This window comes from Lepidochelys kempii, chromosome 9, assembly GCF_965140285.1.
Source record: "Lepidochelys kempii isolate rLepKem1 chromosome 9, rLepKem1.hap1, whole genome shotgun sequence".
Classification (NCBI taxonomy): Eukaryota; Metazoa; Chordata; order Testudines; family Cheloniidae; genus Lepidochelys; species Lepidochelys kempii.
This window is the reverse complement of record NC_136388.1, coordinates 64903691-64924611: the sequence shown is the minus strand read 5'-3', so window position 1 is coordinate 64924611 and position 20921 is coordinate 64903691. Positions and strand designations below refer to the sequence as shown.

General features: G+C 44.2%; 1 protein-coding gene across 3 annotated transcripts in view; it reads left to right on the top strand.

Moving 5' to 3' along the window:
- Positions 1-16603, top strand: part of CENPI (centromere protein I) — a 28830-nt gene extending 12227 nt beyond the window's left edge. For all 3 annotated transcript variants that reach the window (XM_073360816.2, XM_073360815.2, XM_073360817.2), the window contains 10 exons: positions 3484-3575; positions 3921-4038; positions 4130-4194; positions 4781-4878; positions 5934-6069; positions 8573-8697; positions 10963-11011; positions 11162-11395; positions 14009-14050; positions 15241-16603. In XM_073360816.2, the coding sequence (XP_073216917.1) occupies positions 3484-3575; positions 3921-4038; positions 4130-4194; positions 4781-4878; positions 5934-6069; positions 8573-8697; positions 10963-11011; positions 11162-11395; positions 14009-14050; positions 15241-15372 (1091 nt within the window). In that variant the 3' untranslated portion in view covers positions 15373-16603. The remainder of the gene's footprint in view (positions 1-3483; positions 3576-3920; positions 4039-4129; positions 4195-4780; positions 4879-5933; positions 6070-8572; positions 8698-10962; positions 11012-11161; positions 11396-14008; positions 14051-15240) is intronic.
- Positions 16604-20921: the final 4318 nt, after the last annotated feature.

Here is a 20921-nt window from a genome sequence, read left to right as displayed (position 1 = left end):
AACATTACCAGGTATGGTGAGGAGGAAAAAGGATATCTTTGAGGCTGTAATGGTACTTAGCTGTACAGGCATATGTGATTGTTGTTTTACTGGTACATAAAAATATCTGAGATGACAGCATTGACTTTAACAGTACCCGTCCAGGGAAGGGGGGGTTTCTATTCATAGAATATCAGGGTTGGAAGGGACCTTAGGAGGTCATCTACTCCAACCCCCTGCTCAAAGCAGGACCGATCCCCGACTAAATCATCCCAGCCAGGGCTTTGTCAAGCCTGACCTTAAAAACTTCTAGGGAAAGAGATTCCACCACCTCCCTAGGTAATGCATTCCAGTGTTTCACCACCCTCATAGTGAAAAATTTTTTCCTAATACCCAACCTAAATCTCTCCCACTGCAACTTGAGACCATTACTCCTTGTCCTGTCATCTGCTACCACTGAGAACAGTCTAGATCCATCCTCTTTGGAACCCCCTTTCAGGTAGTTGACAGCAGCTATCAAATCCCCCCTCATTCTTCTCTTCTGAAGACTAAACATCCCCAGTTCCCTCAGCCCCTCCTCATAAGTCATGTGTTCCAGTCCCCTAATCATTTTTGTTGCCCTCCGCTGGACTCTTTCCAATTTTTCCACATCCTTCTTGTAGTGTGGGGCCCAAAACTGGACACAGTACTCCAGATGAGGCCTCACCAATGTCGAATAGAGGGGAACGATCACATCCCTCGATCTGCTGGCGATGCCCCTACTTATACATCCCAAAATGCCATTGGCCTTCTTGGCAACAAGGGCACGCTGTTGACTCATATCCAACTTCTCGTCCACTGTAACCCCTAGGTCCTTTTCTGCAGAACTGCTGCCGAGCCATTCAGTCCCTAGTCTGTAGCAGTGCATTGGATTCTTCTGTCCTAAGTGCAGGACTCTGCACTTATCCTTGTTGAACCTCATCAGATTTCTTTTGGCCCAATCCTCCAATTTGTCTAGGTTCCTCTGTATCCTACCCCTACCCTCCAGCATATCTACCTCTCCTCCCAGTTTAGTGTCATCTGCAAACTTGTTGAGGGTGCAATCCACACCATCCTCCAGATCATTTATGAAGATATTGAACAAAACCGGCCCCAGGACCGACCCCTGAGGCACTCCATTTGATAGCAGCTGCCAACTAGACATGGAGCCATTGATCACTACCCGTTGAGCCCGACAATCTAGCCAGCTTTCTATCCACCTTATAGTCCATTAATCCAGCCCATACTTCTTTAACTTGCTGACAAGAATACTGTAGGAGACCGTGTCAAAAGTTTTGCTAAAGTCAAGGAACAACACGTCCACTGCTTTCCCTTCATCCACAGAGCCAGTTATCTCGTCATAGAAGGCAATTAGATTAGTCAGGCATGACTTGCCCTTGGTGAATCCATGCTGACTGTTCCTGATCACTTTCCTCTCCTCTAAGTGCTTCAGAATTGATTCCTTGAGGACCTACTCCATGATTTTTCCAGGGACTGAGGTGAGACTGACTGGTCTGTAGTTCCCAGGATCCTCCTTCTTCCCTTTTTTAATGATGGGCACTACATTAGCCTTTTTCCAGTCATCTGGGACCTCCCCTGATCGTCATGAGTTTTCAAAGATAATGGCCACTGGCTCTGCAATCACATCCGCCAACTCCTTTAGAACTCTCAGGTGCAAAGCATCCGGCCCCAGGGACTTTGTGCTCTTCCAGCCTTTCTAAATAGTCCCGAACCACTTCTTTCTCCACAGAGGGCTGGTCACCTTCTCCCCATGCTGTGCTGCCCAGTGCAGCAGTCTGGGAGCTGACCTTGTTCGTGAAGACGGAGGCAAAAAAAACATTGAGTACATTAGCTTTTTCCACATCCTCTGTCACTAGGTTGCCTCCCTCATTCAGTAAGGGGCCCACACTTTCCTTGGCTTTCTTCTTGTTGCTAACATACCTGAAGAAACCCTTCTTGTTACCCTTAACATCTCTTGCTAGCTGCAACTCCAGGTTTGATTTGGGCTTCCTCATTTCACTCCTGCAAGCCCGAGCAATATTTTTATATTCATCCCTGGTCATTTGTCCAATCTTCCACTTCTTGTAAGCTTCTCTTTTGTACTTAAGATCAGCAAGGATTTCACTGTTAAGCCAAGCTGATCACCTGCCATATTTACTATTCTTTCTACACATTGGGATGGTTTGTCTCTGTAACCTTAATAAGGATTCTTTAGAATACAGCCAGCTCTCCTGGACTCCTTTCCCCCTCATGTTATTCTCCCAGGGGATGTTGCCCATCAGTTCCCTGAGGGAGTCAAAGTCTGCTTTTCTGAAGTCCAGGGTCTGTATTCTGCTGCTCTCCTTTCTTCCTTGTGTTAGGATCCTGAACTCGACCATTTCATCACTGCCTCCCAGGTTCCCATCCACTTTTCCTTCCCCTACTAATTCTTCCCGGTTTGTGAGCAGCAGGTCAAGAAGAGCTCTGCCCCTAATTGGTTCCTCCAGCACTTGCACCAGGAAATTGTCCCCTACATTTTCCAAAAACTTCCTGGATTGCCTGTGCACCGCTGTATTGCTCTCCCAGCAGATGTCAGGGTGATTGAAGTCTCCCATGAAAACCAGGGCCTGCAATCTAGTAACTTCTGCGAGTTGCTGGAAGAAAGCCTCATCCACCTCATCCCCCTGGTCTGGTGGTCTATAATAGACTCCCACCATGACATCACCCTTGTTGCTCACTCTTCTAAACTTAATCCAGAGACTCTCAGGTTTTTCTGCAGTTTCATACCGGAGCTCTGAGCAGTCATACTGCTCTCTTACACACAGTGCAACTCCCCCACCTTTTCTGTCCTTCCTGAACAGCTTATATCCATCCGTGACAGTACTCCAGTCATGTGAGTTATCCCACCAAGTCTCTGTTATTCCAATCACATCATAATTTCTTGACTGTGCCAGGACTTCCAGTTCTCCCTGCTTGTTTCCCAGGCTTCATGCATTTGTATATAGGCACTTGAGGTAACCTGCTGATCACCCCTCTTTCTCAGTATGAGGCAGGAGCCCTCCCCTCTCACGCGCTTCTGCTCGTGCCTCCTCCCGGTATCCCACTTCCCCACTTACCTCAGGGCTTTGGTCTCCTTCCCCCAGTGAACCTAGTTTAAAGCCCTCCTCACTAGGTTAGCCAGCCTGCTTGCGAAGATGCTCTTCCCTCTCTTCGTTAGGTGGAGCCCGTCTCTGCCTAGCACTCCTTCTTGGAACACCATCCCATGGTCAAAGAATCCAAAGCCTTCTCTCCGACACCACCTGCATAGCCATTCGTTGACTTCCACGATTCGACAGTCTCTACCCAGGCCTTTTCCTTCCACGGGGAGGATGGATGAGAACACCACTTGCACCTCAAACTCCTTTATCCTTCTTCCCAGAGCCACGTAGTCTGCAGTGATTCTGCTTCTGGTTGTTGCATCCTTGTCTGTACTCCTTGTACTCTGTTTCTTTATTCCCTCTGGTTTAGAATGCACTTGGTATAAGCTTGATAATCAGCAGTATGAAGAAGAGTTCAAGGACTTCCTGGATATCGTCTACAAGACGGAGTGTTTCTTGCAGGTAAGCACCTACTTAATGAAGCCCTGTACTCAATTAAGCCTTTTGCTTAGGATGTATTTGTGGCTCATCCATTTCCTGTGGGATGCCTTAAAGATTACAATCTTAGAAACAGCAATAAGAGATTAGCAAAAATGCATTCGCAGGGCAAGTCCAGGTTGCTGAACTGTCTCCTCTTTCTGGAAGAATGATAATTTGGGAAGCTGCAGTCATTAGCTGACGGATTGCATGAGGGAGGGGAAGAAGGAGGGTCTCTGCCCTTCTCTAGTGAATTGTGGCGGGGAATTGGAAAAGGGAAGGGATTGTGATTTTTTTTTTTTTTGAAGGTTTTAATCTTGTACCCTTCAGGAGGGGTTCTCTTCCTGTGAAGAATTCTTGTATAAGAGCCTTCCCCTCTGGGATGGTTTCTGCTGTCGATCGCAAATCCTCAGGCTGGTGAGCTGGATCCCCCTCAGCAGCTTCTCGGGTATGTAGTCTAGACTATGATCTTGAACTATATCTGGTCTGGCTGGATTGGATTCTTCCACAGATATTTGACTTCTCTCCTCTGTTTTCAGAAATGAAACCACATCTTTGTGAACCTCTGGCACAGCTTTTTTTCACATCATCCCTTTATTTTAAGGTAATTCAAGGACATTATATTGGTCACATGCAGATTTACTTGGTATTGCTGTTCCCACTAGGGGAAGTAGGTGAAGCAATCTACAGACAGTAAAATGGGCTTCCCAGTTTGGTGCTGGATCTGGGCCTGTCCAGCATGGGTCCTCTCCAGTTTACAGAGAGGGTTAAAATGTATAGTGGGGAGGTAACTATTTTAGGAAGCCCCTGGCCCTTTTCTTTTCTTATTTTTAATTAAGCAATTTCAACTGGAAATAAGGCACGGTGTTTGAATTGGAAATACAAATATATTTTGCACCCACCATGATGCTGATTTAGGTTGGTATAATCCAGCAAGACAGCTTTTCTTTTGTTTCATCGTTTCAGCCTGAGTTCTGTGTCCCTGCAGTTGTTACACCCTTTGTTAATCTCCCTGCCTTGAGTGCAGGTGTCCTACATGGAGGTTTCAGCTAGCTCTCTCTTTCTCATAGTCCTGATGATAAACTATCTGAAACCTTCACAGTATACTTTGAAAATGATGGCCTATTTTTATTTAGCATTCAGACATTCCTCTACAATGTACATAATCCACTGCTTTTTCCCTCTTGCAGTGTAGTGTTCTTGAGAGTCTGAAGGAGCTGTTGCAGAACTGGCTGAATTGGCATGTAATGCAGTTGGATATGGAGTCTGATCCTAAAATCAGTCCTTTGTAAGTTCATCTGAATTGCACACAATGCAGTATTTGTGTGTGATGCTCATGAAAATATCCTGTTTTTATTCCCCACCACAAATGCTGATTAGAGAGTCAGAAAATGCTTTACTGCTTCTGTGAAAATTTAGCTTAGTTGTGAATCCTGTTCTTTATTTTATTTTTAATTTATTGCAATCACTTCTATTAAGGTTGCTATGAAACAGTTTATTCATATCTTGTATCTTGCAGTAATGTCATTAAAAGTACATATCTTAATGTTTTGCATGTCTTTTCAGCAATGTAGTACTCAAAGTAGAATGAATGTACCAATAGCATGAACCACACTTACAGCATTTTTTTAAGGGAGTTCCGGAGTATGGCTGGATAGCCTCCGCATAATCTTTGTGTTCCCCAAGTCAAAATTCCTTTTTCACTCATTTCTACTTGACACAAACAAAAAGAAAAGGAGTACTTGTGGCACCTTAGAGACTGCCACAAGTACTCCTTTTCTTTTTGTGAATACAGACTAACACGGCTGTTACTCTGAAACTTGACACGCAGTATTTTCTAGGCTTAGAAAAGAACAATCATCTGCCTCGGTTCTCATACCCAACTCTTCATCATAGTATCTGAACATTTAATTCATATCCCTTCCTTTCTGACTTATGAGCGCTTTTTAAATTGTCAAAATGTAAATATCCCAACTTATCTTAGACCACAAAGCAGGCAGGTTGGGGTTAGTTTTTGTCAATCCAGGCTTGAGGCTGTAATACTGAAGCAGTGATGCAAAAAGCTATGTTAGTAAAAATACTAACATTGAGAACATACAGGCCCAAAAGTCAGCAGATTGAAGTCAAGAGCCCTCCAGCAATGAAGACGTGGCCATATTTTGTGTAGTATTTTGGATAACTCTGTTCTGTTTAATTTGTGAATGTATCCAAGTTAATGTTGCTGACTTCAACACTGAGGGTGGGGAAACCTAGAGTTCTCTTGTCATGCTGCTTAACTCTGTTCTGTATTTTAAAGCTGACGAGTTGTGTTAACATTGTCTGTTTCTCCGACTGCTGTTGTAGGAACACCACTCTTTCTGGACTGGTGAACTCTGTGGCTGAGCTGATCCACTTTGTAGGGTGGATCTCCACTGTAGCACTGCGTTTGGAGAACAATGCTACTTTCTTGCTGTACTTTATTCTGGATTTCTATGAGACAGTATGTATATCCCATTACTCTTAGCATTTTAAGATGTCCCACTTCTCTAAGAGCAGTTTCCACTCATTGTGCAAGAGCATAATGTATCCTTCCTTCTAATAATTTTTAGATGTTATGCTTGATTAAGTGCTAGAGCCTTCTAATTGCTGGACAGGTCCACTAGTCATAGATGATAGCTTCTGCATCCAAGTTTAAGGCCAGAAGGGACTACCAGATCGTCTAGTCTGACCTGCACATTTCAGGCCACTAAACTCCACCCAGTTTACCCCAAATTTAATCTAATCTAGATTTTTTTTTTTTTTGACTCCAGTACTTCAGTCCTCCTGGAGACGAAATTGTGTGCCACAGACAGAGAATAGGGGGGACCAAGACATATTAATGCCCAGGGTCTCTGTATTTGCACGGAATTGAGTAGGTGGGAGATGACCAGATGATCCTAGCAAGCCCCATGTTCCCAACCCATGCAACCTAAGGCCCATGTTCCAGTGGAAGGCAAAAAAATCAGAGGGTCCCTGCCAATCTGACCTGGGGGACAATTCCTTCCTGGACCCAAAAAGGGCAGTCTGATCCTGAGCATGTGAGCAAAAGCCAAGCATCTGAGAGAATTTTCTATACAGCCTGACCCTTCCAGGAGACCAGCTGAAGCCCTAAAGCATGGATCCAAGTAGCTATCCTAGAGAATTTTTGTATTTGTTTTTTTAGGGGGGGTTGGGTACTATTGATATTCTCTCACACACAATAGCAAGATATTAAAGGGATACTACCAACCTGAATCTTTTTAAACTAACTAGAAAAAACTCAAATTTCAATCCTTTTTAAAATATTTTTCTGAAAAAAGTAAGACCTTTTCTTTACTATTTGTTTCAGAGAGTTTAAAATGATTTAAAAATAAAGGGATTTTATTTAAATTACTTTTTCGTTTTAAAAATAAACCTATCTGAAACTGACGACAATGTTAGGGTCTAAACTTACTATAATCTATTAAAATCTTCTTAAAATTTAAAACCAACGCTCAAGTCCGTGTTTGTGGCCAAAGTTTTTTAAATAAAGTCAAACTACTAAACCTGGAGGAAGTCTCTGGCTAAACATCTGGAACCAGAGTTTATTGAAGTGCTAATCCAGCTTTTGACAGAACTGGTTGAATCAACTAGTTCATTCAAAGTTGAGAAATTGATGAGGAGCTGAAAAAGCAAAAAAACTTGTCTTCGTCTTTCAATCAGTGAATAAAAACAATGTGTGATATGATGAGGCATCCTAGTTCTAAAATCTTAAAGGATATTGTGACCAGAAGTAATTAGTTCAATTTACTAATACTTCCTTTATTTAACAGATCAGTTAGTTATTTAAACGTAAAACATATTTTGATTTTTTTTTCTTGTGTCCAGCACATTTAAGGTAGTTTTATTTAACTGTTTGTCCTTTGAATTGAATTTGTTTCTATCCATATACAATGTGATACAAATCATGAGTGTAAAATATTAATCTACTAAATCCAAAATGCATCCATCACCCTCTTCTAATGTAATGCATTAATTCAGATTCTTAATTTTTACTTTATTAATCTATATAATTGATTTAATAAATGCATATATAGTGTAATCTCGCAGTTGGCAAAAAGTACCAATTTTAGCATACATTTATTTAATTGCAAATCCTGTGTTTTAATGGTTACCCACCAATGAGAATCAACCTTCCTTTAGAAGAATAACCTGAAAAGTACAAATGCAAAATAAGATTAAAACTGATTTTAAATCAAGGTTTACTGCCTGCTGATTTTAAATCATGACTAAATCACATCTTTTCTGTATCAAGCTATATGTAGAGGGAAACAAATTCAATTCAAAGTGCACAAAAACAGCATTTTAATTTAAAATCTCTTGAGGGCAAAGCTTTCTGCTGTGGCCAATTATTGCTACTTGAACTGTCTAACTGATAAAATTTATTTGATCTCAATTATGTGATTCACTGGTAATACCTAACCCAGACTTGCTGTTAGCTTGGACTGGACCAGACCTGAGCTACAGATACAGAAGTATCAGAGAGAAAGTGGCTGCTGTATAGTCTCTAAAGGGAAAAATTAGATTTCCACTACCCAGTGCATGAGTGTAGGCCAATTTTCAGGGTTTAGACAGACATTTACACAAGCTCCTGCTCGAGGGTCATGGTGGATTCTACATCAGTGGCAATTTTTGAAATTAAGATTGGATGTTTTTCCAATAGATCTGCTCTAGGAATTATATTGGGGAAGTTCTATGGCCTGTCTTATGCAGGAGGTCAGACTAGATGGTCATAGTGGTGCCTTCTGGCTTTGGAATCTATGAAAGACTTGATGATGTGGTTAGGGAGGGAACAAATGGAATTGCTTCTCTCCCACCTTCCCTTCCAAGGTGTCAGTTAATAGGAGCGCAGACAAGTGATGTAATGCTCGTTTTTCTCTGTAGGTGTTGTAGGAATTGATAACGGTGGTTGTAACAAGCTGTATGGATTTGTTTCCTTCCTGCAGGTGTGCGATGTCTATCTTAAGTATAACCTACCCTTGTTGTTGATGCCTCCTCCTGGAGTTTTCTACCCAGCACTGCTCAGCATGGATTCTGTCAGTCTGAACCAGCTCTGCTACATTATGTACAGGTACCAAAGATGGGGAGGTCTTTTGACTTTATCACATCTTCTATTCTGATCATCCGTTGGGGAGATGCCTCTCTCTGTTGTCAAACAAGAGCATGGGAATTCCATGAAGTCTTCTGTGTTCTCTCCCACTCTCTGTGTGAAAGGGGCAGGAGTGGGAGTTCTTGGGCTATTCTGAGTGCTGGCCATATACTTTACAGCAGTGATTTTCAACCTTTTCTATATTGTTATCCCAAATAACAACAGAAACTAGTTTCAGGTCACTGATGCCATTTCGGAGGGAGGGAGGGAGGTATTCTCTTAATACTTTAAGACCTTAAGTAACTCACCTAACAGGTTCAATTCCTGACTGATGCCTAGAGCATCAAACTCCCAGGCTTGTGCTCTAACCCCGTAGTTCTCAACCAGGGGTCCGAGGTCCTCAAGCAGGTTTCGGGGGGCCTCCAAGCACGGCCAACATTAGACTTGCTGGGGCCCAGGGCAGAAAGCTGAAGCCCCACTGCATGGGGCTGAAGCCCAAGTCCCTGAGCCCTGCCACCTGGGGCTGAAGCCAAAGCTTGAGTAATGTGGCTTTGTGGGGGCCCCTGTGGCATGGGGCCCCAGGCAATTGCCCTGCTTGCTACCCCCTAATGCCAGCCCTGGCTTTTATATGCAGAAAATCAGTTATTGCAGCACAGATGGGCCCTGGAGTTTTTTAGCATGTTGTGGGGGCCTCAAAGAAAAAGGTTAAGAACCTCTGCTCTAACCATTAGACTCACATTTGCAGAAAGAGGAGTACTGTGCTGAGCTGCCCTGTTTAGGGCAGCACTGAGTATGAGGGGTTTTGCTGCCTCTGAGTCTAGAAGGCCTGGAGGCTGCCTGTAGGTCTGGAGAGAGCATTGTTCATTTCTCTGTAGGACCTACTAAACTGCTGCTGTTCTTGGTGGTGTGTGTTCCAGTGGTTGCATCAGATAAGAAAAGTAGCCAATTGCTGACAGCTGGCGTAGGGCTGTCCATGTGGCTTTCTCTCTAAGGAGACTGCAGGGTAATTAAAGTGACCGTGCGCTCTCCGAGAGATAAGAGCAGCTAGTGCTTATTTATACAGAAAAACTGTCAGGTTCTATTACTTGTTGAATGACAGGCTCCTTTTTAAAAGCACGTTGCATTTTTGTGCTAGATTTCAGGGCTGCACACTGCATATAGCCTGTTGAGTTGTATGAAGGTGATTTTGTCCCTGATTTGATTTGGAACACATTGCTCATGCAACAAGGAGGTCCCTTCCCGTCCTATATTCTCTGTTACTAAGGAACCTCAAAGTTTGTTAGTTGAACGAGAGCTCATCTCTTAGTATCTTCCTTCTCCCTAGTCCCTGGATGGAGGCTGGTCCTGTGCCAAGTGGTGAAGTCCCTTTGAACTCATCCTTCCATCAGTGTTTATAATTTAACGCTCCGTGTCCGTCACAGAGGTCACGGATTCCGTGACTTCTGCAGTGGCTGGCTCAGGCTGCCTAAACTGGGCAACCCCTGGGCCAGCAGCAGCAGTTTGGGAGTGGGAGGGGCTCAGGGCTGGGGTAAGAGGTTGTGGTAAGGGGTGGCACTTACCTCACCGGGGGGGAAGGAGGGAGGCTCCCCAGAAGCGGCCGGCACGTCCCTGCAGCTCGTAGGCAGAGAGGCCAGGGGGCTCTGCATGCTGCCCCTGCCTGTAGGCACCACCCCGCAGCTCCCATTGGTTGCGGTTCCCAGCCAATGGGAGCTGTGGAGCCAGCGCTTGTGGAGGGGGCAGCGCACAGTGCCCCCTTGGCCTTCCCTCCTGCTAGGAGCTGCAGGGACATGCTAGCCGCTTCAGGGGAGCTCTGCGGAGCTGGCCTCCCTCCTCCTCCCCCCCGCAGCACCAGCAAGGGTCCTGGGCCGCACACCGCTACCTGCCTTCCTTCCCCCTCCCGCCAGCACCAGCGGGGATCTCGGGCCACCAGCACCCGCAGCACTCCTGGACCGCCCCCTCCCCGCAGAGGACCCATGGCCCCCCAGCCCAAGTTTTAGTTAGGGGTATATAGTACAAGTCATGGACAGGCCATGAATTTTTGTTTACTGTCCATGATTTTTACCAAAAATACCTGTGACTAAAAGGTAGCCTTATTTATAATTGGAGGAGGAGGAAAGCTCGGTCTTACTAGTGTCGGATAAAAGCTGCCTTACTTGTTCTGAAGCAGCACACCTGTCTTTCTCTAGTATTTATCTGCATTAGAATTCAGAGGGCACTTAAGTCTCTTCCATTTGTTCATTCCTTTAGGTATCGAACCAACTTGGTAGCTGCGAAAGAAAATGAGCTGATTAAAAAGGTAGTATGAACAAACCTTTGCAGTAAAGTACTGTGGACAGTAATAAAAGGGTTATAAACAAGTTGTTGGGGAGGCAGTGCTTTAATGACACTGTTGCAAGGAATAAGGGTAGTACACCAGTGCAACAGAATTGTTTTCTGATCCCATCAGACAATACTGCAATTCAAGTTCAGTAGCCAGACTTACCAAGAGTACAACCAGTACATAATGGCCATGGTGGGCTGTCTGTGGACATCCAGTGCATTCCAGAAGGATATCCACCCTCAGGGCATTCGCCTAGATCCGGAAGTACTGAAGAAAACCAGAGTGCAGGAGGTCAGGAACAGCTTCAACATTGTCCACCACCCAGCCCTGACGGGCTATGCTATCCTATTCCTGCAGCAGGTAAGGGTGTGAGCAATGATTGGCAGCACAATAGTGGGGGGCCACTCTGAATCAGTCACTCCACCTTGAGAATTCAGCTAGAGAACTGTCCCCCCTCTTGCACTGCTTGAGTTGACTTGTGTTTTCAAGCATTGGTACTCTGCTAGGTGGGCTGAAACTAGTGCTTTGTGTTCATCTCAGCCAAGCAGCTCAGTCTGAACAGTTTAGTTTTGGTTGTTTGCTTGGTATAAAAGTACATAAGGCAATGGTTTTAAACCTGTTTTGCTTTTAAACTCCATGATTATAGTGTGGCCAAATCCTTTTGAGGCATGGGTAGAAGTAACATGGCTAAATATTAAATGTCCAAAAACTTCATTAGTGTGGAATTGAGGTTGCCCAGTGGTGCCTTGTGCCCTTCTAGAATGTGGAGAGAGTCTAAACTTAAACCTCTTGAAAATCAGGGAAATGCAAAACTGGGGTACATGCTCCCCCGCAACACAACCTTAGCTGTCCCCTGGAGCTGGCACTAACTACTGGCAATAGTTCAATAAGCAGTGGGGGAAGCATAATTAATAGAGATGAGGCTGTTCTATGAGAATTTGTGGCAGTCTCCACAGATTTGAATTCCAGCATTTTTATCTGCATGCATTCCAAATGCCTTCATTGTGTTATTTGTAGCTGTATTGAATGAGGGACAAATAAGTTGGAGGTTGACGGAGCTGCTGTTGTGATATGATGAGATGCATGTGTACTTGGAAGGATGAAGTATGCCCCATTTCAGCACTGAGTTTTGTACAGTGTTGCCACAGAGGTGTGCACAGGTGTCTTCCTTGGTTTGGAGATTGTCCGCATTCTGTGGCATACATAACAGTGGTCTTTAGGGCTTAATGAGGAGGAAATGAAGGTAATGTCTCAGAAGGAATCCTCAGGACCTGGATGAAAGGGCGGTAACGTTTAGCAAATCTGGGGTGGCTTATGTGGAGTAAACTCAGGTTATGCCTACACTGCAGTTAGACACCCGCAGCTGTTCCATGCCAGCTGATTCGGTTTGTGAGGCTCAGGCTAAGGGGCTGTTTAACTGCAGTGTTGATGCTCTGGCTGGAGCCCAGACTCTAGGGCTCTGAGATGGGAGAGTCCCAGAGCTTGGGCTGCAGCCTGAGCTGGAATGTCTACAACGCAATAAAACAGTCCCTTACCCTGAGCCCTGTGAACCCCAGTCAGCTGGCACTGGCCAGCTGTGGGTTTTTAACTGCGGTGTAGACATACCCTCAGTGTTGGAGTGTAGGCCAAGTGTAAGTAGGTTCTGTTTGCTACTCCTGTCTTAAACCTGAGTTTTGCCACAGCAAACAGGTTTTTAGACTTTGGCAAGACAGCACATGAGCACTAAGGGTTTTGCAGCATCTGTAAGGGAAGTGCTGGTATGTGTTTTATTGGCATGTTGGGACCTTACTCTGCTATCTTTGAGTTAAGGTCACATTGTGGGTGTGGCATGTATCTTAACTTTGTATTTCTGGTTTTCAGAGGTCTAACTTCAGTGCTCACCTGGGGGCAGGGAGAGGGGCTTATTCTCAAATAAATGTCTACACTTGGAGCTATTTATTTTGCTCCAAATTCACTCTCGATCTTAATCCAAGTTAACTTTCAAGTGTAGGCAAGCCTTCAATTCCATTGTTTAGGAAACATCATTACATTATTCTAACTGTCTTTCACCTTTCCTCTCTAGTCACTCACCGCTAATTTCCTTGACAATACTTCTAATGTAAAATCAAAGTCTGCATGTGTGTGTTAGAACACTTTTTAAAATATTGCTTTTAAACCAGAAGTCTTTGGTCTCAGGGCAGAATTTCCAAAAGGAGCCCATGCAGAATGCAAACAAAGCAAGGGACATGCATCATATGCATTCTCTGAAAACTGCCATGCCCTATCCTACCCTTGAACGTTCAGTGCATGGGTGCAGCTTATACTCCCTGAGGGAATTCTATGCCAAAAATATTTCTTTTCCTTCCATCTTTGTCCTGAGGTCCTCTTATACCTCCCCACACCCTGTAGAAGACATTGCTGATGGGCAGTGCTAGCATTCCTCATCCAGAATCACTGACTGTTCTCTACTTGGGAACCACAAACAGGTTTAAAGATTGTTAGCAAAACAAAGGAGAGGAAAAGTTCTTGTCTGCAGTGCCTGCTTCTCCTGAAAACATGCTCCATTGTTGAGTAAATCTTTCCAGAGCACCAGAGGGTGCTGCCCTGCAGCAGATTCAGAGAACAGTCCCTGAAACAGTGAGGCAATAAACTAAGCCTCATAGGATTCTCTATTCTTGCTCCCATTGGTAGTGTTGAGATGGTGGTTCCTTAGCCTTTGAGACACAGGAATTCAATAAGTTTATAAATATTCCTTGTTTCTGTCCAGAAGTATTGACTTCTGGCAGAGTATTTTCCATGGTACCTTGCTATTTATGGATTGGTGTCAGGAGAATGCTACAGCTCCATCCTGGTGCATATTCACAATTGCCATAGCTTCCTTGCACTCACGGAGCTCCTGCCTTAAGGGGACTCAGCAGGGCTGAGGCCTAACAACTCAGGACAGAGGGTTTTATCTGATCTGACTTCTGTTTACTTTTTTTTCCCCTCCACAAGGCTTGGCCCGAAGATAAAACTCTGAACTTCAACTTAATTAAGGTAATGTGTTTATTTTTAAATAGTATGTGAAAACTGGCTGTATTGAGCTATAGGTTAGTAATAAAAGTACAGGGGTGCTGTTCACCATCTTCAAAAATACCATGTCCAACGAGAAGGATAAGGAGCCTGAAAGGACGGTTTATGCTCTCGTCTGGTCATGACACATGAGAACTCAATCAAAGATGAAGACTCACTTGTGGATCCAGAGAAGCTTGCTTCAGTTGCATTCACTACAGAGTTCCAACTGTTCATAATGAGGACAGGACTGTGTGTTACCTGATGACTAGAGCAGTGTACTCTGGTCTGGGAGCATTTTGGTATAGCAGCCATGTACAGCCAGTGGACTTACACACCTCTGTCCTGAGGCTTCATTTATTGTAGGTCAAGAAGTTTTACTTAACTCTTAACTATTGGAGAATTTGCTCCTGGGGAAATTGTTCTCTCACAAATGGATTAAGCTTGTCAGAATTTCCAATATCAGTCTAAATAGCAAAAAGAAAAGGAGTACTAACAAATTTAGTTAGTCTCTAAGGTGCCACAAGTACTCCTTTTTGCGAATACAGACTAACAAGGCTGCTACTCTGAAACCAGTCTAAACAGCGTTCACATTCTGGGGTAGCAGTACATTCTTTTCTTTAATTTTAAAGTGAACGTACTGCTAAAGTGACCGTGAATGCTGCTAGACACAGAAATCCTCCACTGAATAGGATCAGCCTGGGCAGTGACGGTTCAAGCTTCCCCTTGTGCTGCCCTGTCAGTGTGCCTTAAAACTGAACTAGGGTAACTTCATTGTGGGACGGAGAGTTCTGTTTTATGGCTCATCCAATCCTCAACCACTTTGCTGGACCTGCCAAGGAGACAACCAGTGGGCTTCTGTCTCCCAGAAATGGGATTTATGTAGGTCCTGAATAGTTACCAAATGATAATGACTTTAGATCACTATCAAGATAGGCCAGATTTGAAATGGTGACCTATAGGTAAAAGGCTCAGTGTCAGATCCTATGAGGCATCCAGTCACTTGGGAGCCTGGGGTAGGATGTAATCTTTGTGCAGTGCATAATCATGTGGCAGGGCAGGTGTATTCAGGCTTTTTATAGTCTGTATTTGCATATTTCCAGGTTAAGGCAAAAAGAGGCTACAACTGCATCTATGGCCCCAGACACTTAACTGCCATATTTCTTTTTCTATAGGGGAGGAGGTGGAACTGGTATCTGGAATATCTCTACATGCAGGGGTTACAAGGCTTGAAACTCTTCATCGAAAGCAGCATCAATCGTGTTTCCCAGGTCTCCCAAACCAAGTCAGGGAATGTTCAGGTGTAACAAACTGGTTCATAAGGATTCTTCTGATTGTCCAGACCAAGAAAGCAGAGTATAGCAGGCTCTGCCTCTGACACCTCTGTAGTCTAGGGAAGAAGTAGACTGAGCAGCTAGCTGTGTTACATTTTGATACTGACGTCTCCTTAGCAAAACAAGGACAGGGAAAGAATGGTTGAACTGACTTCAATCAACAGTGCACTGAACCTGGATGTCCCTGCCAAACTTCTGTGGTTTGCTGCTGCTGAGTCTGTGTCCTGTGCAATGTCACTGTTCACTATCCATTTCCTCATACTGGAATGTCTACTTCAACTAAGCCACAAACACTTCTGCTTTTCTTATTTCATTATAGCACTTAGCAGTGCTCCTTCACATAGAAGTGATTCCTGACTTCCCTCTGCAGTGTGTAATGAGGAACACCGTGTGTGTGTGTAAACGCATGCATGCGCACACACCTTTCGAGGGTATTGTATATATTGACTCGGGGACTTTAAGGAACCTGCTGGGTCCTCTGTGTTGGTGTCTGTTTATACTGGTTTTGAGGGTCTGTAACAGGCTGGCCTAACTGACCCCTTAGATTTTGCTTTCAGTATGAAACCTCCTGAGGATGCTTTCCTTTGTACCACTCTGTAGGATATTCTCACACAGTAGCTGGAAGATTTTTGTGCTGAAGTTCATGTTTTATGGATGCTTTGAGCACCCTTGGGGCATTGCTAACAGCTCACTATTTTCTTGTGACAAGTCTAAATGCAGTTTTCCCTTTTGTGCTTGTAGCGATGTACATAACTGTGTATTATATGTTTATATTATGTAAAATACTGCCTTAGTGCCACTGCAGAGGAACTCTCTTGAGATATGTTTCTTCCTTCCCACCCTTTTTAAAACTCAGATCCAGTTAAAAGAAACTGAACTCCATTTCCTAAGCAGGATATTTTCAGTGAACTTCACACTGATGTTGTAAAGCAGGGTCGGGGCTCTTCAACTTCCATGCTCAGAGGACAAGAGAGAGAACACTGATCATGATTCCAAGTAGTTTGTACTTTCTTTCTGCCTCCGAAAAGGAGACACTTCAGGAAATGTTGACGTGTTTTTCCTTTTTCAGCAATGGTTACCAAGAGATGGTGGTGTCTTGCCTCTGAAAGATCCTGCTTGTTCCTTTGTCTCCAATACCGTATTAACCTTGGGGTCATGTTGTTGGCTAATGACTTTGTTAATAAACACTTATGTTCAAACAGTGGATCTGAGAAATGGCTTTTTACTTTCTCATCAGTGGCTATGCCCACAAGTGTGGCTCCTATCTTCTCAGAGAGCAGGAGAACCTTTTGCTGAAAGACTTTCAGAATAACTCTTGACAGAATGAACTTTTATTTGAAGTTAATGTGTGATGTTTTGAGACCTTTCCCACCCCATCTGTGGGGGCATAAAACTAGGTCACCCTCATGGAGTCGTAATAGCAAAACGATATCTCCTCATCCTTCCCCTTTAAGGGGTAGCTCAAGGCCCAGAATGCATCCTACTGACATTCTCACTGTGCTCCAGTCTCTATGATAACGGTTCCTCAGTACTGAAGCTCAGTGCCCACCACATCAGTACGAATGGCCTCTGTCCAGCTCTCCTTGGTATCATCAATCCCAGTACCGAAAGCTTTTATGGTGTCACATGATCTTACAGTGTAAGCTCTACCCAAATCACCTCTTCTCTGTGGTGAAAATACCCTTCATGGTACTGGCCACTAATACCATGCAATAGTAGTACAGAGACTGGTTTTGCCTGAAGTGCCTGTTAACTTAACTCCACTTTTAGAGGTGGAATATTCATTTTCAGCCTCTGAAGATAGCAGGGAGATATCACCTAATTGCTCTTCAAGGTCTCTCTCATTTAATTCCTTTTTCTCCAGTAGGGAATTTAGAGCACATTTTAATAGTCCTAGGTGTTCACTATGGCCATTCCCCATAGTGGATCTCAACTAGTTATAGACCCATCCACAAATATCATGAGCTTGTCTCTGACTTCTAGGGCATGTGGCTTCCTGTGCTTATGTAACATAGCATGCCAGACTTCACCTGCTCTGTGCAGTGAGTGGTTGAAATCTCTCTGCCCAACATATATCATCTAGAAGAAAAGAAACAGGTTTCCCCAGTTTTCATTTGGGGACAGGGAACATCTTTGCTGTGTGTTTATACAGTGTTTTTAGCACAATGGGGTCCTGCTCCATGACTAGGACTTCTAGATGCTATGCTTATGCAGATTATAATTGAACTTGTGTTAGAATCCTCTAAAGATATGCAAGGGGGGTACCCTTCTTTTTTTCTACTGTTGCCATCCAGGCTGCTTCTGACAAATGCTTCCATTCTCATGGGGCGCCCCCAACCCACCATCTTGACTTCCCAGGAAGTCTGCCTTGAAATAAGCAAGCTGGAGTTTAAGAGCGATTTATCAGGCATGCACAGCATTCCTTTCTGTAATGAAGGAATGGACAGGTCAGATCAGGACAGACAATGCCTCAGTAATGTGTTAGATCATGCTCATCCCTGTCTGCTGATATTTTGTATTCCTTCCCTCTCCATGTCAGAAAGCTGAGAGTCCCAGGAACTGATGCAAAAAGAAAAGGAATACTTGTGGCACCTTAGAGACTAACCAATTTATTTGAGCATAAGCTTTCGTGAGCTACAGCTCACTTCATCGGATGCATTCACCATGAAATTACTCCAGGAGCTTTCCACTTAGTCCTTGCAGACCACCTCAGCAGGCAATTTGCAACCAACCACAAGTGGTCAGTCAAAGACACCATTATATGAGGTATAGTCGCCCATTTACATTTTGCTGCATGGGCCGGGAGGGGGATGTCAAAGCTCTGGTTTCCTGTCAGATGCCTTCCTACGTGTCTGTACTCCCGGGATGATCTATGCTTATGTGCCAATTGCTTTGATACCATGGGTTCTAACAAAGCTCAGCCAGAGCTCAGTCACAATGATCATGTAGCACCACCATTGCCTTGGCCAACTCAATTCTGGTTCTTGGATCTGAGTGATTGTGGTGGACATAAGCTGAACATAAGCTCCCTTGGTGATGGTGTGGCCAAAAGACCCAATTTGATCATGGGATGCATAAAAGGGAATCTCAAGTTGGAGGAGAGAAATTATTTTACCTCTATATTTGGCACTGGTGCAACTGCTGCTAGCATACTGTGTCTAGCTCTAGTGCCCACAATTCAAGAGTGATGTTGATAAATCTGAGAGGATTCAGAGAATGATTAAAGGATGAGAGAGCCTGAATTTAGAGGGATAGATTGAACTCCTTGAGTCTATTTAGCTTAAAAAAGAGACTGTTAAGGGGTGCCTTGATTACAGTCTATATGTATCCACATGGGGGAACAACTACCTAATAATGGGCTCTTCAAGCTAGCAGCAAAAAGTATAACACCATCCCATGGTTAGAAGTTGAAGCTAGACTGTAACATGGTGGCTGGCATCTGAGCAGTTCCTTGTGGCCAGGGTGCCCCACCCTAGTTTTCCCCTAATTTAGGGCTCCTTAAACAAAACTCACTTGGGGACAGGGACCATCTTCCCCAGCATCAACACTCTTCTTTGGGTGTCTTTGCAGGAAAGCTGCAGTTTTGCCCTCACTGAATGTCCTCTGACCCTTTATAGCCCAGGTGCTGCCCTGCTGCATTAATTGGCTCGACTGGGAGCACCTGTTCTGACACAGGGGCCTGCCACTCTGTGACAGACAAATTCAAACCAAAAATAAGCTGTAATTTTTTTAACATGTACTGCATGAGAGTAATTAATCACTGGAAAACGTACTAAGGGTTGTGGTGGATTGTCCATCACTGATATTTAAATCTAGATTGGATGTTTTTCTAAAAGATCTGGTCTAGCAATTATTTTGGGGAAGTTCTATGGCCTGTGTCATACAGGGAGTCAGACTACATGGTCCTTTGTGGCCTAGGAATGTATAAATCTATCTATCCATCCATCCATCCATCCTCTACTACATTTACTACTTCTTCCAGAAGGAGGTACATCTCCTTCATTACACATGGATGCCAGCTGGCTAACCTCCAACCGTCTTCAGAGGTCCAAAATATACTAATTCATCTTAGGAAAGTGTTTTACCAAACTTACACATTCTACCAAATGGAAACTGTTCACTATTTGGGCTTAACACCAATTATCATTTTTGGAGAGTTGGACTATCTGTCACTAAAGAGCTTGGAGTTGTCTATCAGCTCCTCTAGGAGTCCACCAGGCAACAATAATAGCTAACCATCCCCGCATACAGAGTCACACAGTATTCTCCCACTTGATGGTAGCTAGATTCCTTAAAAGTCTCTTATGTACTTCCCCCCGCTCCTCCACACCCAGATAGGGAGCAGCGTTCCTCTACTAGAGTGTCCTTTAACAATTAGATTTGGTATTGCCAAAGGAACTGAGGGACAGTTGGCCTGGATTTGCTTTTTATGACCTTTGGTGGGGGCCCATGAGGGCGAGGGCACAGGCACAGCCCCAAGAGATACCGCTGGTCAAAAGAATCTGAGCCCGAGTGTATGGGACGCATGCACACCAGGAGTGGAATCTATACAGAGAACACATCTCTCAGAATCACAGTTACTGTGAAGTAAGTAAGTGAGTCTTTGAACTCTGCCTGGAGGTCAGGTCTGGAAACCATGCGGAAGAGGAAAGAGTGCGAGATGAGAGTAGAAAAAGACTGGCTTGTCTGATTAATGCCATAGACAGGATTATCTTCAAAGATCACTGGTAATATCCAGCTGCCATGTAACCTTCCTGTTAGATGGGTAGAGCTAAACAAGCCTAGAAGAGGCTTTCTTTCATCCACTACAGGTGTGTGTGTGCTCTCATCCATGAAGGGAATGTGTACAGGTTCTAGCACAATAATGCATTTATCCTGGTACATGCTGACTACTCTAGCAATATTAGAGTTAACGGTTCCTGAGTACACGTGTGCCAGTATTTCCTTGGAGCACACCACCTAAGTGTTTAGTTTGGAAACTGTAGGTTCATCTCATCATGCCTTGAAACAGGACTTTTGCCACCTTGCTAATCCTTAATTCTGTCCCCATGTGCATATGTGTTATGGTAGTCTTTCAACACAAGAGCACACACTCTTTTCTCACTCAGTGCACAGATTGGATGCTCAAAGGGCCAGAATGAATGTTGCATGGATAAATAACTTTGTTTCTTTGTCTAGGCATCTTTCATACTGGTCAGTGAGGTGCCCTGTATTGTACTGAGTAGCATGCTCATGAGTATTGAGTAGTAGCCCATTTGTGCAAAGCCATCTACAATGTCATGCACGTGGCCCAGAGTCACAGTCTTTCGGAGCAGGATGCAATTAATGGCCCTGCACACTCCTGTCAACACAAGTCCAATGGTCGACTTTCCCACTCCGAACTGGTTAGCAACTGATCGGTAGCAGTCTGGAGTAGTCAGCTTCCACAGTGCAATCGCCGTGCGCTTGTCCAATGGCAGGGCAGCTCTCATTCTCGTGTCCTTGTGCCACAGGGCTGGGGCGAGCTCATCACACAGTCCCAT